A 19,252-nucleotide genomic window follows, 5' to 3' on the forward strand; every position below is an offset into this window, starting at 1 on the left:
GGAATGTCCACTTAAGTCTCTCTCTGACTTAATCCGGAGAACGAGCTACCGAGCCCTCTCCGACTTCGTCCGGTCCAGAGAACGAGCTACCGAGCCCTCTCCGACTTCGTCCGGTCCAGAGAACGAGCTACCGAGCCCTCTCTGACCATTCCGTGCCAAGTCACCATACTTGGACTTTTCCCGTGCCAAGCTCCCTGCTTGGACTTTTCACCAGATGTCTTGACCCATCTGGATTTCCCTTGCCTGGCTTTACTCATCAGGACTCTCATCTAGCTTCACTCACTAGGGTTTTTACCTCGCTTCACTCACCAGGATTTCCAACTGCCTAACATCCCAGTTAGGACTTTCTCAATCAGGTCAACCAAGTCAACCTAGATTAGTAATCAATCTGAGTTAAATATCTGATACAAACTTAAATCAGTGTTAACAGCAAAACAACATCCAGGTCAGACTGTATCAACAATGTTTTGGTCCTTCCAATAAGCAACTAGGGTCTTCCATTGATCATTTGAAACACGACTATCTGGACAATCCATAGGTACACTATCAGTGGCCACAAAAGGAGCAAAATACTTTGTCTTCAAACGACTCTTGAAGTCCTTCTACTTCACTGCCACATCCATTAATACTCTTACTTTTGCCTCCGGATGCAAAGTAGTATTGTCCTGAAATAATAATATTTCATGAATATTTAAAATAATAGATTATTATAATAGTCTATCAATAACCATTTAAATAAAATTATCTTAACTTGAACTTCCTCCCAAATATCATCAGTCAAGGATGGTGGTATATCTGAGAATGATGGATATGTGAGGGGGAGCTTGGAACCATTTCTCGCCAACACACCAAGAGTGGACTGCAATTTCATCTTGTCCAAACCAACAATCTTTCCATTGTTGCCAAGGTGAACCTCCAATTTCCTTGATGTACCCCACCGTAAACAAGGGTGAGCACCACCACGACCTCTCCTAGAGCCTTCAGACGTAGAACCTATACTAGGTACTACAAAAATTTTAATTCCATTAATAGTAGCATACAAATTAAATTATAGAAGAAGAGTTGAGAAAAATATAGATAGACAAATGTATGGTTGCCTTAACTAAATAACTAAATATATGGCAGATCATAACCTGAAATTGTAGCATCATTAGTAGCAGTAGATCCTTCTTGTTGCTGATGCTCTAGTTGACATGCTTGCAGTTGTAATTGAGGTGCTTCCTATTGTGGTTGTGGTCGTGGAGGTGGTGGCGGCTGTGGTTGTGGTGGTGGTGGTGGCTGTGGCTGAACCTCTAGCTGTGTTTGAGGCTGTGTTTGCCTTCCTTCTTCATGTAGTGATTGTTGCCCGGGCATCGAACTTTGTCCAAGATCCCTTGATGATCTGATAACCCTCTTCACAATAATGTCAACCATTGTAGTGCCACAAAACTTTCTTTTTCCTCCCATGCTCCCTGTCCAATATTGGAACGAAATAACATAAGCAATTACAATTGAAGGTGCAGTGATTAAATATAATGAGGAAAATAATCAGAGAAAAAAAAAACAACAGACAAAGATGGTAAGTTTTGGAAACATGCTATTCCATCAGATACATATAGGTACACATTACATGCGTAACCAAATTTGCATGAAAAGAGACTTACATTCATATAATTATGATAAGCGTATATATATCAAGCATCTTCATTTTCATTCATTTGTCTTTCAGTTTCATTCATGTTCAGCATTATGTCAACAGCAATAGCCTCCACCCCTTGTCTCACCCAAGTGACATCTTGCTCACGAGCAATTGGGCGATCATCAAGGGGTTGTGGAAAGTAACCATCAGTATCATGGAATCTTGAGTAAATGTCAAAATTATCTCTAAGTGACATTCTCATTCAACATTCCAATTTGAATCAATCGGATCAGCCACATACCAACATTGTTCTGCTTGGCTAGATAAAATGAATGGTTCATCCCTAATATTATTACCACCATACATCAAGTGGCTAAAGTTCACCAGTGTGAACTTGAATTCATCTTCCATTTTTCCTTTCTCATTGTCAATCCAATAACACTTGAATAGAGTGTACTGAAGATCATTCGTATATCTAACTTTAATGATATGTGTTAGAACCCCATAATATATAACTTGTCCCTCATGTGGAGTTCTATCTCTTGCACTAGCAAAGCTTAAAGTGCTAGCTCTAAGCATAACTCCACTATTTTGAGTTGCCTTAGACTCTTCATAGCTCTTTGTTCGAAATCTGAAACCATTCACAATGCAAACATTGAAGCTACGAGCCCACTTGTCAGGACCACACACCAACTTTTTAACCACATCAGAGATTTGTGTAGTGGAATTACTTTGCAAATCACGTATCTGAAAGTTTATAGCAAATATTAGTTTTTCAATTAGTAACCGTTACTATATAGAGTGACAACATCCATGCAAGTTTAGTATAGCTTACATGGTTCTTAAACCACTCGTGGAATGTTTCATTGTGAATCCGTTGGATATGGTTCCTTCCCGCACGTGGATATTGCCCCGCAAGTAATGACATGTGCATTCTGTCCAATTCATTTCATAGTTAGTCCTATGAGTAGTTGTTTAATAGTAGTAGTAGTATTCGTAGTAGTAATAGTATACTTACTCTTGATAAGGACCTATTTCATCCGTGTTAACAAGCACATATCGATGTGCTTGAACCCATGTGACTTCATCTAGACATATTTGCTTGCCCTTTCCTATAAGCCGACCCATCTCGATATCTCCACCAAAATTCCGTGGAGGTCTATTTGACCTTGTTGTTACGTTATTGAGATACCTTGAGCAAAAGTTTAAACATTCTTCTAACAAGTATCCTTTAGAAATTGAACCCTCTGGATGAGCTCTATTTCTCACATATTTCTTCAATGTGAGTAGATATCTACAAATTATGAAAGTTAGACATATTTTTAGTATAAAATAATAGGTTCAAAAAAAAAAGAAATGTGACAACATATATAAGATTATTTGACGGCTAAATAAAAATACCTTTCAATTAGATACATCCACCTAAAATGCACAGCTCCACATATTAAAGCCTCTTCAGCCAAATGAATGGGTAAATGTTCCATTATATCGAAGAAAGATGGAGGAAAAATCCTCTCAAGATTGCAAAGCGTAAGTGCAATGCGTTCTTGAATGTCTTCCAATTGAGCTCTTGTGTTCACTTTCGAGCATAATTGCCTAAAAAAATTGGATAATTCAATCACCACTTGTACAACATTTTTGGGTAATACTCGTCGTATAGCAATTGGGAGTAGTTGTTGCATAAATATGTGACAGTCATGACTTTTGAGACCCCATATACTCCGATCATTCAAATTTACACGCCTTGATATATTAGATGCATATCCGTCAGGAACCTTCAAATTTTTTAGGACCTTACAGAATATCTCTTTATCTTTTCTACTCATTGCAAAAGAACCAGGCTGCAAAATAATCTTAGTGGAACCACTTGATTCTTGGGGGTGTAATGGACCCCTAACTCCCATATCTTTGAGATCACGTCAAGCATTCAAATTATCCTTTGTTTTGCCAGGAGTACTCATGCATGTAAAAAGCAAGTTATCAAAATTATTTCTCTCAGTGTGCATCACATCAATATTGTGCCGGCCTAAATTGTGCTGCCAATATTCTAAATCAAAAAATATGCTCTTCTTTTTCCAATTGTGTTCCTTTGGAATCCTTGAGCTTTGTCTCTCATAATCATCCCTTCTTCTTTTCTTCAAATCCTCTTTTTTGTACTCAGTCAAGATGCCATATGAATCTAACTGCCTTAAAGAATCAACTCCAGATAATGTTGAAGGCTTAGAATCCAATTCTATTTTGCCATTGAACGACACTTTATCTCGACGTAATCTATGGCCAATAGGCAAGAAACGTCGATGATATGCATAAGAAAATTTTTTGCCATGCTTCAACCATGTTGACTTAGTTGCATTAGCACAACATGGACAAGCAAACTCTCCCTTAGTGCTCCAACCAGATAGCATTGCATAGGCAGGAAAATCACTAATGGTCCACAAAAGTGTCGCATGCAATTCAAACATTTCATTGGTGGATGCATCATAAGTTGGTACACCCGTGGACCATAGTTCCTTCAAATCATCAATTAATGGTTGCATGTAAACATCTATCTTGTTTCCTGGACTTTTGGGCCCATCAACTAGGATAGATAGAATGAAGGAAGATTGAGTCATGCACAGCCATGGCGGTAAGTTATATACGACAATCACAACAGGCCACGTGCTATGAGCGATGTTCATCGTTCTAAAAGGGTTGAACCCATCTGATGCAAGTTCAAGTCTAACATTGCGACTATCACTTGCAAATTCAGGCCATTTAACATCAAACTGTTTCCATGCAAGGGAGTCAGCAGGATGCCTAAAAACTCCGTCATCCACCCGTTCTTTCGCATGCCATTTCATTTCAGAAGCTGTCTTTGAAGACATGAATAGTTTTTTTAGCCGCGGTTTCAGTGGAAAGTATCGCATTTGCTACGCGGCTATTTTATTCCCCCCTTCTTTATATCTAGTCGCCCCACAAATCTCACAACTAGTAAGACCTTTGTCATTTCCTCTAAACAACATACAATTATTAGGGCAAGCATCAATTGTCTCACAAGTGAAACCCAAATCATCATTCAGCTTTTGGGCTTCATAGAATGAGGTGGGAATTTTTGCCTCTGGGAATACCTCTTTCAAAAGTTGAAGAAGCATATCAATGGAAGTATCAATCCACCCGTTCGTTACCTTCAAAAGTAACAAACGAATAATAAACGATAATTTTGTGAACTTAACACATCCAGGATACAGTTCAGACTCTGCATCTTTCAATAATTCAAAAAATCTATTAGTTGTATCATCAACATTCTGTTCAATATTCTCGGGTGATGATTGAGAATCATTGTCTATATTTCTATAGACGTTAGGAATTCCCATTGCTTCATGAAGCATTCCAACCATATCATCCCTAACATTTTCATTCCCACTATGTGAAGTATCCCATCTTCGCCTACATACATAAGGTTCTCCATGGTATGTCCAATTCTTATACCCTTTAAGAAAACCATTAAAAAAACAATGCTTTGAAACCTCACTTCTGTTTTTAAAATATCGATTATCACACATGTTACAAGGGCACACAATTTGTGAATAAGAAGATTTATCCCTAAATGCAAATTCCAAGAAGCTATTAACTCTAGAGACATACTCAGCTGATTTTGAATCACATAAATCTATCCAACTCTTATCCATCAAATCAACCTAAGATAAAACACATATATACATGTATAAAATGGATATATATCAAAATAAACATAATGTTAAGCTCCAAAAACAACAAGCCCAATAGAAATTAACAAGAAAAATAAAAAATTCAACAATTTCCAGCTTGTTAACGCACCTTTCAAATTTAATATTTTAAGCCATAAATTTAAGGATTGAATAACTACATTATGCAAGAAGAGCTCACACTCTCACCTCCACAAATCAAATACAATTTAGCGCATCCAAACCTCAAAATTTTTGTGTAATGCTCAAAAAAACAAAGCCTAATCATGCTCTAGAGAATTCAACATTTCAAGTACAAGGACTCTCACAATTTAAGCTTAAGTTTCAACAACAAACAAGACTAACATTCAACTTACATCTACACATGTAAGCCTAAAAAAAATTCATGCTCGCAACAAACAAGACTAACATTTACCAAGAATCAACAAAATCTAGCTTGAACTTTTCAAATCCAAACTAGCCGACAAAGGAGAAAGAAAGGGAAAATTACCTTGTAAAAAGGGTGAGAGTGTCCTTCCCAAGCCCTTTTCTTCCTCCAGCCAAGATTTTCCGCGATTAAAAGCTCTTAAAGCGGCCACAACAAGAAGTGAAGATAGAGGAGAAGAATCAGCTAGAAGATAAAAAGAAAATTGAAAGGAAAAAATGCTTAGTTGGATGGTGCAAACTCAAATATTTGCAGCTCAAATAGTAGACATTTTAGGTGCAATTTAATTCATCCAAAATCTAAATAACAAGGGAAAATAGCTCATGTAATGCAACAATTAAAACTCCAACATTTTACTAAGTTTTCAGCCCCCCAATAATCCAAGTAATAATTAAGCCTCACGTTATCATTAACAAGCAGTCAACTAAATCCAATATTTAGCCATCAATTTCAGTCCCAAAATATCATTAATATGCACCAAAATCAACTAAATGCTGCTTATAAACAACCATGTGATTTCCAGATTTTCTAAAAAAAAAAAAAGGTAGCTTAATTCAGCCCAGGATTTAAATGTATCAACAAATTCCACCTAGATAAGGATAAAGCTCCTACATATATCATGCAATACAAGCCATTAAACATCAAGTGTCAAAAAATGGAAGAAAATGAAAACCCAAAATAGATAAAGAACAATAAGAATTGAAAGAGGGGTAATTTGACCTTTCTAGATACTATAGTCAGCAAAGTTGCGATGGGAATGGGAGGCGTACTGTGAGGGGAGGGCTGAGGGAGAAAGAAAGAAAGTGAGGGGGGCAAAGAAAGAAAGCAAATAGATGCAGCAAGGGGAGAGGGGATGATTGTGAAAGAGGCATCAGGAGAGTAGGTCACCAGTCACATGAACACCATAAGCCACAAGACAATCGTACGCCGCCACTGCTTCACCATACGCCGCAACTGCCACCGCCGTAAGCCACACTTTCAATCAATGAAACAAGAGCTACAACTCTAGTACATCCTTCTATTTCAGCCATTGCTCCACCGGATGGGAAAAGGGTTTGGGGAGGGCGAGTTCGGGAGGAAAGGGGTTTGGGGAAGGCGACAATGGAGGGAAAGAGGCTTGGGGAGGGTGAGTTCGGGAGGAAAGGGCTTTGGGGAAGGCGACAATGGAGGGAAAGGGGACTAGGGAGGGCGAGTTCGGGAGATTAGGGCTTGCGATGGTTATGTTTTTTCGCGAGAGAGAGAAACAGAGAGGGAGGCTCCTAGGGAAAATTTGGCGAGAGGGAGAAAAGAAGGGGGCTCAGGGTTTAGATCACGGTTTATCATTTGCGTCCCATTAATATCAGTCGTATTAAAAGAATTTACTCATCGCAAATATATAACTAAATACAACGGTCAATTAAGCGTCGTAACTAATCTTATTTTCGGTCGCATATAGTAATGATATATGTGATGGTCAGATATGCATAGTAAATGCTCAAAATATCCATCGCAAAAGATCTTATTATATGCGTCGCTGTATTTTTAGTCGTAAATAAAGATTCCATACGCAAAAAAAATTATGCTACCACTTTTTTGCGATGGATAATTTTATCAACGTAAATATTAAGCTTTTACGATGACAAACTGGCCATCACAATTTTGCTTGACGCAAAAGCCACATTTTCTAGTAGTGATCATTTGCTTAGTAAACTAGCATATAATCTCTAGTCCTTCCCAGGTACTTTAATATATGCTTTACAGCAGTCCAATGTCCTTGTCCAGGGTTACTTTGATATCTGCTAACCATGCTCACGTCAAAGCAGATATCCGGTCTCGTGCACAACATAGCATACATTAGGCTTATGACAGCCGAAACATAAGGAACTGCCTTCATGTCCTCTATCTCGATGTCTTCGGAGACATCTCTTTAGATAAAGCTACTCCGTGCCTAAAAGGTAGAAAATCTTTCTTGGAGTCTTGCATGCTAAAACGAGCAAGGATTATATCTATATATGAAGCTTGGGACAAGCACAGTATCTTTTTCTTGCGATCCCTTATAACTTTGATCCCAAGAATATGTGTGCATTCTCCTAAGTCCTTCATATCGAATTGTTTGGACAACCATACCCTTACTTCCGACAACACTTTGATATTATTTCCAACTAACAAAATGTCATCTACGTATAGTACAAAAAATACCACCACGTTTCCATCACACTTCTTGTATACACAAGACTCATTCGGACACTGAATAAATCCATATAACTAGATTACTTCATTAAATCGGATGTTCCAAGATCTTGAAGCTTGCTTCAGTCCATAAATGGACCGATTGAGTTTGCACACTAGATGCTCTTTGCATTTTTCAATGAACCCCTCTGGTTGCTTCATATGGATGTTTTCTTCAAGACTTCCGTTAAGGAAAGCTGTCTTAACATCCATTTGTTAAACCTCATAATCTATATGAGCAGCAATAGATAAGAGTATCCGGATAGACTTAAGCATAGCTACTGGCAAAAAGGTTTTCTCATAATCGATTCCCTCTTTCTGAGTATACCCCTTTGCAACAAGCCTTGCTTTGAAGGTTTCCACCTTCCCGTCTGTCCCTCTTTTCCTTTTGTAGATCCATTTACATCCAATAGCTTTTACACTATTTGATGGTTCTACAAGCTCCCAAACTTTATTAGAATACATAGATTCTATTTCAGAATTCATCGCTTTTTGCCAAGATACTGCATCTTTATCTTGGAGTGCTTCATCATATGTTCGGGGATCAGGTTCATGTTCACTAGAGAGTGTATCCGGACAAGAAAAGGAAGCAGACAGGTCAGACATCAGGGCAGATCCAGCAGGCATAGGCGACCGGACAGCAGTAGAGTGGTCGCAGTCGACCAGGTTAGGGAACTTCTGGGGCATCTGGTCAGCCTCAGAAGTTAAGGCGATCTTCATCAGGATGTTTCCAGCCTCCTCAGCAGACCCGAAAACAACCCGCCAGTGACATCCATTGCGCCCGGTGTGGATCCAGAGAGCACGCCACATCAGCATGCACCCTCGGACAATCAGTTTGCTATTATTGCAAACTGCCTGGGCACATGAGCAGAGATTGTTCGTTGAAGGCTCAGCATATTACTTCCAGAGTTTCTGGTCATGGATTTCATCTCAGTCAGCCAGGAAGTCAGCGAGGAGGGCACAGAGCCCAAACTTCGCATCATCAACAGAGGACAGCTCCCCCTGTAGCAGCTGCATATGGAATGCATGGACAGGAGCACCCCAGTGCCCTCATAGTACCACAGAGTTCTGTCGTGGGATCTCCATATCAGCTGCAACCTCAGCCCTTAGTCCAGTATTGGCAACCCCACCCTCTGGTTCAGTATCAGACGCAACCACAGCCACTGGTTCAGCACCAGACGCAGTCACAGCCACCAGTACAGTTAGGGATGTAAACGAGCCAAGCCAAGCCGAGCTTTGGGGTGTTCAAGCTTGTTTGATAAGATAACCGAGCCGAGCCGAGCCGAGCTTAAAATGAACCAAGCTTTTGAAATGAGTGTTCAAGCTTGGCTTGGTTTATTTTTTATGAGCTTGAGCTTGTTTGAAGCTTGGCTTGAGCTTGGTTCGTTTAGATATTATCAAGCTCTCAATTCAAGCTTGGCTTGAGCTTGGCTTGGGCTTGGTTCAAGCTTGGTTTGAGCTTGGTTTGAGCTTGGTTCGTTTAGATGTTATCAAGCTCTCAATTCAAGCTTGTTTGATTGTTTGAAACTTTTAATTGTTTGATTGGTTATTAAGATTGATAATTTAAATTTATTTATTTTATTTTATTATTTATTTAGCATATTGAAAGAGTTTTATTAATAAATATGGTTCGTGAACATTGTTCATGAACGTTGTTCATGAACATTGTTCACGAACATTAACGAGCTGAACACATATGTGTTCAAGCTTGTTTGTTTAGCTTAACGAGTTGTTCAAGCTTGTTTGTTTAATTAATCTTATGTATATTGAACGAACATAAACAAGCTCTTACCAAGCCGAACACCAAGCTTGTTCACGAACGCTTGATTCATTTACAGCCCTAAGTACAGTATCAGTCGCAATCCTCTCTTCCACCTCTGGCCCTGTATCCAGCACCATCTCCGTGGCCGGCTCCTGCCCAGATGCAGTAACCGCTGGCAGCACTACCACCTCCACCTCCGCCAGAGACTGGACGGATGCATGCGATCACCAGAGAGGATGCGCAGCGGGCCGACGGATCTGTTTTCCACGGTATGATTTCCATTTATGCCTTATCTGCTGATATGCTGATAGATATTGGTAGCTCGCATTCTTTTATATCTTGTACCTTTATGAGGGAGATTGGTAGATTATCCACTTTTAGACCGCAGCGACTGACCGTCTCTCTACCATCCGGTGATACTTTGGATGTCACCCAAGAGGTCAGAGGTTGTCCGTTAGATTTTGGCAACATGATACTTACGGTAGATCTTCTAGTACTGGAAATGGTCGAGTTTGATATTATTCTTGGCATGGATTGGTTGTCAGCATATCATGCCACTGTTGATTGCCAGACAAGGGTGGTCACATTCCGTCCTCCGAACCAACCCTCGTGGGAATTCACTGGCATCAGAGACGACGGTATATCAACTATTTCGGCGATTCAGGCTCAAAAGTTGTTGTCACATGGCTGTCAGGGTTTTCTGTTATCTTTGATTCATACTGAAGATGGCAGTAGTTCTCAACTCTCCGACGTTCCAGTAGTCCGAGAGTATTCGGATATATTTCCAGAGGAGCTACCAGGGTTGCCTCCTAGAAGGCAAGTTGAGTTTGCTATTGAGTTGATTCCGGGAACCACGCCAACATCGAAAGCTCCTTACCGTATGAACCAAAAGAGTTGAATGAACTGAAGGTTCAACTCTAGGATCTTTTAGATAGGGAATTTATACGCCCTAGTGCTTCTCCGTGGGGTTCTCCGATATTATTTGTCAAGAAAATGGATGGTACTCTAAGGTTGTGCATAGATTATAGACAATTGAATGCAGTGACCGTTAGAAATAAGTACCCCTTACCTTGGATCGAGAATTTATTTGATCAACTCAGAGGTACATCAGTGTATTCTAAGATTGATCTATGGTTCGGATATCATCAGCTGAGAGTCAAAGAATCTGATATTCAGAAGACAACATTCTTTACCAGATACGGCCATTATGAGTTTTTGGTAATGTCATTTGGGCTTACCAATGCTCCAGCGATATTTATAGATTTGATGAACCGCGTCTTCCTGAGTATCTTGATCAGTTTGTTATCATTTTCATCGATGGCATATTGGTCTATTCGTATTCCGAGGAGAAACATCCGCAGCATCTTCGCACAGTCTTGGAGACTCTTCAACGACATCAGCTATACGCAAAGTTCAGCAAGTGTGCTTTCTGGCTATCTTCAGTCGGTTTTCTGGGACACGTGGTCTCTAGCCAAGGTATTTCAGTAGACCCTCAGAAGATCGAGACTGTCACTAGCTGGGAGCAGCCGAAATCGATACAAGAGATCCGCAGTTTCTTGGGACTAGCAGGATATTACAGACGTTTTGTCGAGGGTTTCTCCCACATAGTTATGCCACTGACACGCCTGACCAGGAAAGGCATGAAGTTTACGTGGTCCGAGGCCTGTAAGACCAGCTTCCAAGAGCTGAAGCGAAGATTAGTGTCGACTCCAGTTTTGGTTTTGCCTTCTAGAGAGGACGGATTCGTAATCTACACCGACGCTTCTCTACAGGATTTGGGCGTTGTTCTGATGCAGTATGGCAAGGTAGTCTCCTATGTTTTTTGTTAGTTGAAGGAGCATGAGAAGAACTACCCAGTACATGATCTGGAGCTAGCTGCCATCATCTTTGCTTTGAAGATTTGGCAGCATCATCTGTACGACATTACCTTTGAGATTCTCACAGATCATAAGAGTCTCAAATATATTTTTCACCCAGAAGGAACTTAACCTCCGACAAAGGAGATGGATGAAGTTCCTGAAGGATTATGATTGTATCATTAGCTACCCCTCGGGGAAAGCTAATGTAGTTGTTTATGCACTCAACAAGAAGTCCAGAGGGATTTTGGCTTGCCACCGAGCTTCAATCATGGACTTGATTCAGGATTTCTTCGAGTTGGGCCTTGAGGAGCAGAGACAGATAGAGCGAGGTGTTTTGGTTACTATGGTTGCTCAGTCGTCGATCAAGATGAGGATTCAAGAGGCTCAGGCCGGTGATCAGCATTTTCAGTTCATTGGTAGCCAGATAGCTTCCGGGCAGTAGACAGGGTTCACCCAAGATGATGTGGGTATTATATATTCCCGAGGTCGATTATGTGTACCTTCATCTCACCCGATCAGGGAGGAGTTACTTCAGGAGGCTCATCGCTCCCGATTTGCTATCCACCCAGGCGGGACCCACATGTATCGAGATTTGAGACATTCCTATTGGTGGAATGGCATGAAGAAAGATATCGCGGAATTCGTAGCTAGATGTCTTATCTGTCAGCAGGTGAAGGCTGAGCACCAGAAACCTGCCGGATTACTTCAGCGGATTCCTATTCCTGAGTGGAAATGGGAACATATTACCATGGATTTTGTGGTGGGTTTGCCTAGGACACACCGAGGCCATGATGCAATTTGGGTAATCGTTGATCGATTAACCAAATCGACGCACTTCTTAGCGATCCGGAAGACTGATTCCCTGGATCAATTGGCAGATCTATATTACCAAGAGATCATCAGATTACATGGTGTTCCTTTAAGTATTATTTTGGATAGAGATCCACGGTTCACGTCCCGGTTCTGGCAGAGTCTGCAGCAGGCCTTGGGCACACAACTCCGATTCAGTATAGCTTTCCATCCGCAGACTGATGGACAGTCATAGCGGACCATTCAGACTCTAGAGGACTTGCTGAGGTCGTGTGTATTGGATTTCGGAGGCAGTTAGGAGGACCATTTGCCATTGGTAGAGTTCGCCTACAACAATAGATTTTATTAGGCTATCCAGATGGCATCGTTTGAAGCATTGTATGGTAGGTCTTGTTGGACACCTACCCTTTGGGAGGAGGTTGGGGAGGCCTAGTTGCTAGGGCCTCATAGAGCTCAGCAGGAGACAGAGTTGGTCCGTACTATCAGACGGAGGATGTCAAAGGCGCAGGACCGCCAGAAGAGTTATGCTGATCGGAGACGGAGACCCCTGGAGTTCTCTACTAGCGACCATGTTTTTCTGTGAGTCTCACCCACGAAAGGGGTGAAGAGATTTGGCCTCAGAGGTAAGCTAGCTCCGCGATACATTGGACCTTTCCAGATCTTGGAAAGAATTAGAACGGAGCTTATCGTCTGGCACTACCACTGTCCCTAGTAGGCGTTCACGATGTATTCCATGTGTTTATGCTGAGGAGATATATATCTGACCCGGCACATGTGCTAACAGATGTCTCAGTTCCTATTCAACCTGATGTTACCTATGAGGAGGTTCCGATATGGATTCTGAACCACAAAGAGCGTCAGCTACGGAATAAGACTATCCGACTGGTTAAAGTCGGATGGTAGTATCATTTTGATGAGGATGCTACTTGGGAGCTCGAGGATACAATCTACGCTCGATACCCCCATCTGTTTACCTAAGGTATGTAGGTTAATTTTCGTTCAGTATTTATACTATTATTTATTGTTAGTACTTGCTGATGGTAGATAACGAAATTTGAGGATCAAATTTTTATTAGTGGAGGAGAATGTAAAATACTAAAAAAGAGTGAATAACCATAAGGGAATTTCTCGAAATTTTTTAAAAAATTTCGGGAATTTTTCAGAGCTCGTATGACGAGTTTAAGGGGATCAAATATTGGGCCCCGGGAAAATCTGTTTAGGCTAGCTACCCCAATTTAAATAAGGAAAAGTTGAATTTTCCTTTTCATTTTCTTTTCCTTTTTCTTTTATTTTTCTCCCCTTTCCCCGCGTGCCCGAGTCGTCCCCGACACCGTCCATTCCTTTTCGTAACCGGCGCCGCACGTGACGGTTTCCTCTCCCTCACGGATAAAAATCGCTGGCCAATGGAAGCTTCGCCTATGCCAATTTCCCTCCTCTGCCCGTCGCCCCTTGCCGTGGAGATCACCTGAAATTGAGCCTCTCCCTCGGGTTCATAACTACTGGCCAAAGGCAAGCCCTGAAACCCTAGCTTTCCGCCCGAGCCTTCTCTTTCCTGCTCCGACGCCAACACCTCCCGTTTCCCCTTCTTCATTGCGTAGCCGCCACCTACTCCCGAGCCTTAACCCCCTCGCGATCTCTCCCTTGCCCTAATTTTTCTTTCCGATCTTCTGTCGCATCGACGCCGTCTCATGGAGCAACATGACGCTCTACAGCCGACGCCTCACCGAAGCTTCCTCCCCCCTGCCGACATCTCATCGTCGTGGAGGTCCTTACCGTACTGATCGCCACAGAGAGCACCAGCGATAACAGCCTTTCACTCTGCCCTAGTTTCCGATCACTGTAGTCGGTCGGTGCTTTATTGCTGGCGAACATGTGCCCTAGATCGTCGGAAGCCGAGAGCATGAGTAGGCGATAGAGAGTTGTGGAGATCTGGTGGTATGACTGGGAGGTAAGGGATTGGATCTTGATTTTATGCTCTGTACTTGTCCAATTCTGCCGTGAGCATCATTTGTGTTGGAGTGGAAGGTTATGCTAACTTGGGAATGGTGGTTCTGGTTTCCGCAACAGCTTCTTCTAATCCCGACCACCGTTTTCCGATAGCACGCATCTCCTCCTTTCCGATCAATTGAGCGTCAATAGGAGCTTTGGTTTTGGAAGATCAACAGTGGCTGTGAATTGAGGTAAGGAGTAGGGTAATGAAATGAAAATTATTTATGTGTTTGAATTAGGTATGAGGTAAACTTCATGATTAGTATAATTGATTTAGGTTTGGATTATTAATCTAATGGGTTGATTGGGGATTAGATAACTAACCCTAATTAACTATTGGATTTAATTTAGGTAGGTTGAGGTTTAGGGTTTAGGGTTTTTCCCTAAATTGTTCTTAAGGATCTTTATTTAGCTATTTATTTGAGTTGTAGCTAAATAAAAATGTATATATATTTGTGACACAGGACTTTGACACGAGACGAGCATCTCAACGTCGGATTTGGACTGGATTGGACCTTTCTATTGGAGGCGGGTACTTTGACTTATCTTTTTAGATATGTCATTTGATATGCATAGTAGTTTTTTTTAACAAGTAGTAATGATTATATTTCATATCTACATCGGTTGGTCACTACTCGATACATGTTACATACTTGTTTTTGTTTACCTGTTATGCATTTTATGTTAGTACTCACTTGATTATATATACTCATAGAGGTAGTGACATACCATGCCTGATTATGTTCAGGACATTGATTTATTTTACCTGACCTGTGTACCTAGGATATTATTTGATCCATATATTTTTTGGTACACATTTTGGTAGAGATGGATAGGATCAGGATATTTCGATGCTTAGTTTCCTGCATCATCTCGCATAATTGCATGTTGTGCGATTGTTGACTCCATTATTGTTGAGCACATCGCTAGTTATATGAATCTACACACACAACTACTCATGGGTTAGTGATTTTTATCAGGCAGGATGTGTTGCAGCAGGTTGCTCTGTCAAGGGCTCCGTTGGTCCACTCATGGGTAATGTGACGCAGCGTTGTAGTAGGACAGGGATCCCTCCTCTAGACTGGCTCAGGGATATGAGAGCATTGAGCTCCCCCACTTATGATTTGGGGTAAGGAGGATAGGTGTACTCCAACAGCATCCCTTCCACTCGATCACTCAGGAGCAGTGATGACAGAGTGCACGGTTGTCACAGCCCTACCCACTCGGTCTCATCATCGTGTGTGAAACGACTGATTGGCAGTAGGGGTGACCAGGACATGTCATTGGCATCATACGCATTGATGCATTTATTGCTTATGTTTGCTGCACTTATTTGCTGCATATTTGGTGGATGCATATGTTTGACATGCATACAGAATATCTATACCTCTCGGTCTATTATCCATACATCAGGTCCTGGTTAGTACAGATACTCCCGATTCCTTTCAGTTTGCATTTATCATTCTTATATCAGGAGACTGTATGCATAATTAGTGTTATTTGTTATTTATTTTTTACTATGCATGTCAGTAGTTACCTGCTGAGGAGTTGACTCGCCCCGTTGATATTACCATTTTCAGGTTGAGGCTGTCTGGAGATCTCCAGTCACTAGTCCCCCTGCAGATCGCAAGGATGTTTGTTTGGTCTTTTGGTTTGCTTATTATACTATCTAAACTATGTTTTAGACTTGTTTTGGTTTTGCTTTATGGATATTGTATGGTTTTTCCTTTATTTGTCGATGGGTTTTATTTGGATATGTTCTGTTACATGTCTGCCTGGACGGCAGAAGAGGTGAGTTGATTGTATTTGCATTGTTGTGATTTGAGTTTTATGGGTGTAGTTGAGTAGGATATTTGAGATGATTTTCTTATCGTTGCTTTAGTTTGGTTTGTTTACTATTATACTGCGTGGTTGTCACTTTTATTTTATTGTATATTTCTGGCCGTGTTGACCGTGTATGGATATGTTGTAGAAAGTTTCAGATTGTCACCCGTACAGGGTAGATGCTGTCGAAATTTCTTCTGGTAGAAACTCTCCCGGGACAGAATCAACAAGAGTATCATGTTCTTCAACATCCATCGCTTCGACTCTCGGACAGGATCAATAAATATAATTTTTATAGTGGGTATTTTTAATTAAACTAACCAAATTGGATAGTACAATTTAAGTTGTTCAATGAGCTTTAATTAGGAAGTGCATGCCAAAGGGTCGAGGGCAGATCCTCTGGTCCGTAATTTGCGGACCAAGGGATGGTCTACTATTATAGACCCTTAATTTGGATGGACCTTACCAACTTAAAGATGGACTCCATCTAAATCAATGATCTATATACAGTGGACCATTCCTTGGTCCGCAAATTACGGACTAGAAGATCCGGCTCGAAAGCTCCACTAGTAATCACCATATCTCCTTAAAAAAATAAATACTCACACGCTCTCACAGCTTCCAAGGAAGGCATCGGCATCAGTCGTGCCACTAATGTAAACCATATTAAGCCCTCCAATGCCAGCTCTCCCGTCGCCACCGCTCTAGCATCCTGAAAAGCCTCCAAGAAAAAGTGACAGACAACCGGCACTCCTGGTATATTCAAATCGTGAGAGTTTAATTGTTGATTAATCGATTAAATTATATATTTTTATTAAAAAAATAGATCCTGAAGCAGAGGTGGTGTTGTCATTGCCGTCTCGCCAAGGATACTGATGGAGTCAGATGCAACAGCGCCGACACGAGGTGCCTTGGAAGCTGATGCGGTGGTCGGAAAGTGGAGGAGGCGGCTCGTCGGCAACGAGGAGGAAGTGTGTGTCTGTGTGTTTGGAGCAAAGCTGTCAACACCTCAAGAAAATAAAAATTTGGGTGGACTATAGCTCAGGATAGGCACAACATGAATCCAATCTCTGGACCCATGTTAGAGAGAGTCGTATATATTCGTAACATTTTTTATGTTATGATTCAATATAAACCAATTATAAAGTCATAAAATTTTTAACGTGAGATTAAAATCATATTCATAATAAAGTCCCCTTTTTTCCATTACTTTTTCATTGGTATTTTTTTCAAAATTTTAATCACCATTTTACTTCCCCATTGTTTGCAAAGTTGTAAATAAATCAAATGTTTATAAATAAATTTAATATTCTACTTAATAAGAGTTTATTTATTTTCGTTCATGAACAAATTTAATAGTTTATGTCCTAATTATTTGCATTGAAAATTCACTTGATAACTTTTGATCATTCAATTAAAAACAAACCCTACTATCCTTGCTCTTCGTAACCTAATAATTTATTTTAAAAAACAAACCCCTCAATTTAAGGTGTTTACTTTACTTAAATAAATTACCTACCTACGCTAATGCAAGTCCCTGTAGTGCGTTGCCATGATCACATCAAGCACGAGATAAGGCTGAAGGGATGTCCCACTTTTGACTGTGACCAGTTAACGAGCCATTAAGAAAGATTCATCATTTTGGCCTTTTTCTATGTCACCAATAATTGAAGGCCATAACTCACTGTTTAATTCTCTACCTTATCACAGTTAACGAGCCAAGTTAAATTTAGCTTCCTGATATTCGAATTTATTTAATAAAATAATTAAGTGAAGCCAATATAAAATGAATGAAATCATTAAAATAGTTATTTAAACTTGACTTGATTTTTTTCATGAGCTTAAACGTTATTTAAATTTGCTCCGGACTTAATTTGTTTAGATGCTCCGTTCAATCTTATTTAATTATTTAATTTTTTATCATTAAAAATTTATTTAATTAGCTATTAAGTTTAATCATATAAATTTATTTATTTATTTTAAAAGTTTTTTAAATTATTTAGAATTTTACTTTCATAAATTTTTAAACGAGCCGAGTTGAGCCAAACCGAGTCGAGCCGAGCCGAGCCGAGCCGAGCTTTAGGATATTTAAATTTGTTTGATAAAATAATCGAGACAAGTCGTGTCGAACTTAAAATGAACCAATCTTTTAAAATTATTGTTCAAATTTAACTTGGTTTATTTTTTTTTTTTTAGCTTGAACTTGTTTGAAATTTTGTTTGAGTTTAATTTATTTAGATGTTATCGAGCTCTCAATTTAAACTTGGCTTGAGCTTAGTTCGAGCTTAATTCATTTAAATGTTATCGAGCTCTAAATTTAAATTTGTTTGATTGTTTGAAATTTTTAGTTATTTGATTGATTCCTAGTAGGATAAATTTTTAGTTATTTGATTGTTGAGCTAGTTCTTTATGATAGGATAAAGATCAATTTTTAGTAGGTGCATATCTTTAGAAAAAAACTCCTTTTATCCTGTAGTAACTTATCGGTCGATTATAAGCTAATCTCATGATTTACTTCCTTCTACGTAATCTGGAGATGAATTGTAAAAAATGTCTAGTATAAACATAATCATTTTTTTTTACTATAATTATTCATTTACTTTAACAAAATGATCAAATTTACTTATTTAACTAATTTTATGTATACTGAATGAATTTAATAAACTCTTATCAAATTGAATATTAACATTTGATTCATCTACCGTCTCTTATCATTCCCCTTAATCTTTATTATTATTATTATTATTATTATTATTATTATTATTATATTTCTCTTTTTATTTTAATTTTTAATATTTATTGCTTTTTATTATAAATTTTAACAAGTTGTGTTTTTGCAAGCCAAGTTGACACAACTGTTTATGATTTAATAATTTAAATTATCATCACCCTATAACTACTGCATAATATTGTTTTATTGGACATGTTTACAATGCCACTATTCTTTTAAGTGAGTTTATAGAGTTGAAATAGACCATTAGTTTGTCATTTTCAAATTTAAAAAAATAGAAGGTAAAAAAGGAGATAAATTTACAGGGGGCAAAACGAAACTTT

At 39.6% G+C, this 19,252-nt stretch overlaps 1 protein-coding gene across 1 annotated transcript; it reads right to left on the reverse strand.

Moving 5' to 3' along the window:
- Positions 1 to 1,221: 1,221 nt before the first annotated feature.
- On the reverse strand, positions 1,222 to 17,377 carry LOC122048435. The gene is made up of 3 exons (XM_042610002.1): positions 16,805 to 17,377; positions 5,813 to 5,932; positions 1,222 to 1,451 (listed from the first exon to the last, which is right to left on the reverse strand). Exons 1-3 carry the CDS (start codon positions 16,836 to 16,838, stop codon positions 1,222 to 1,224), a joined length of 384 nt encoding a protein of 127 aa, XP_042465936.1. The 5' UTR covers positions 16,839 to 17,377.
- Between the last annotated feature and the right edge of the window lie 1,875 nt (positions 17,378 to 19,252).

The sequence above is a fragment of the Zingiber officinale genome, chromosome 2B (genome assembly GCF_018446385.1).
Source record: "Zingiber officinale cultivar Zhangliang chromosome 2B, Zo_v1.1, whole genome shotgun sequence".
NCBI classification, from domain to species: Eukaryota; Viridiplantae; Streptophyta; class Magnoliopsida; order Zingiberales; family Zingiberaceae; genus Zingiber; species Zingiber officinale.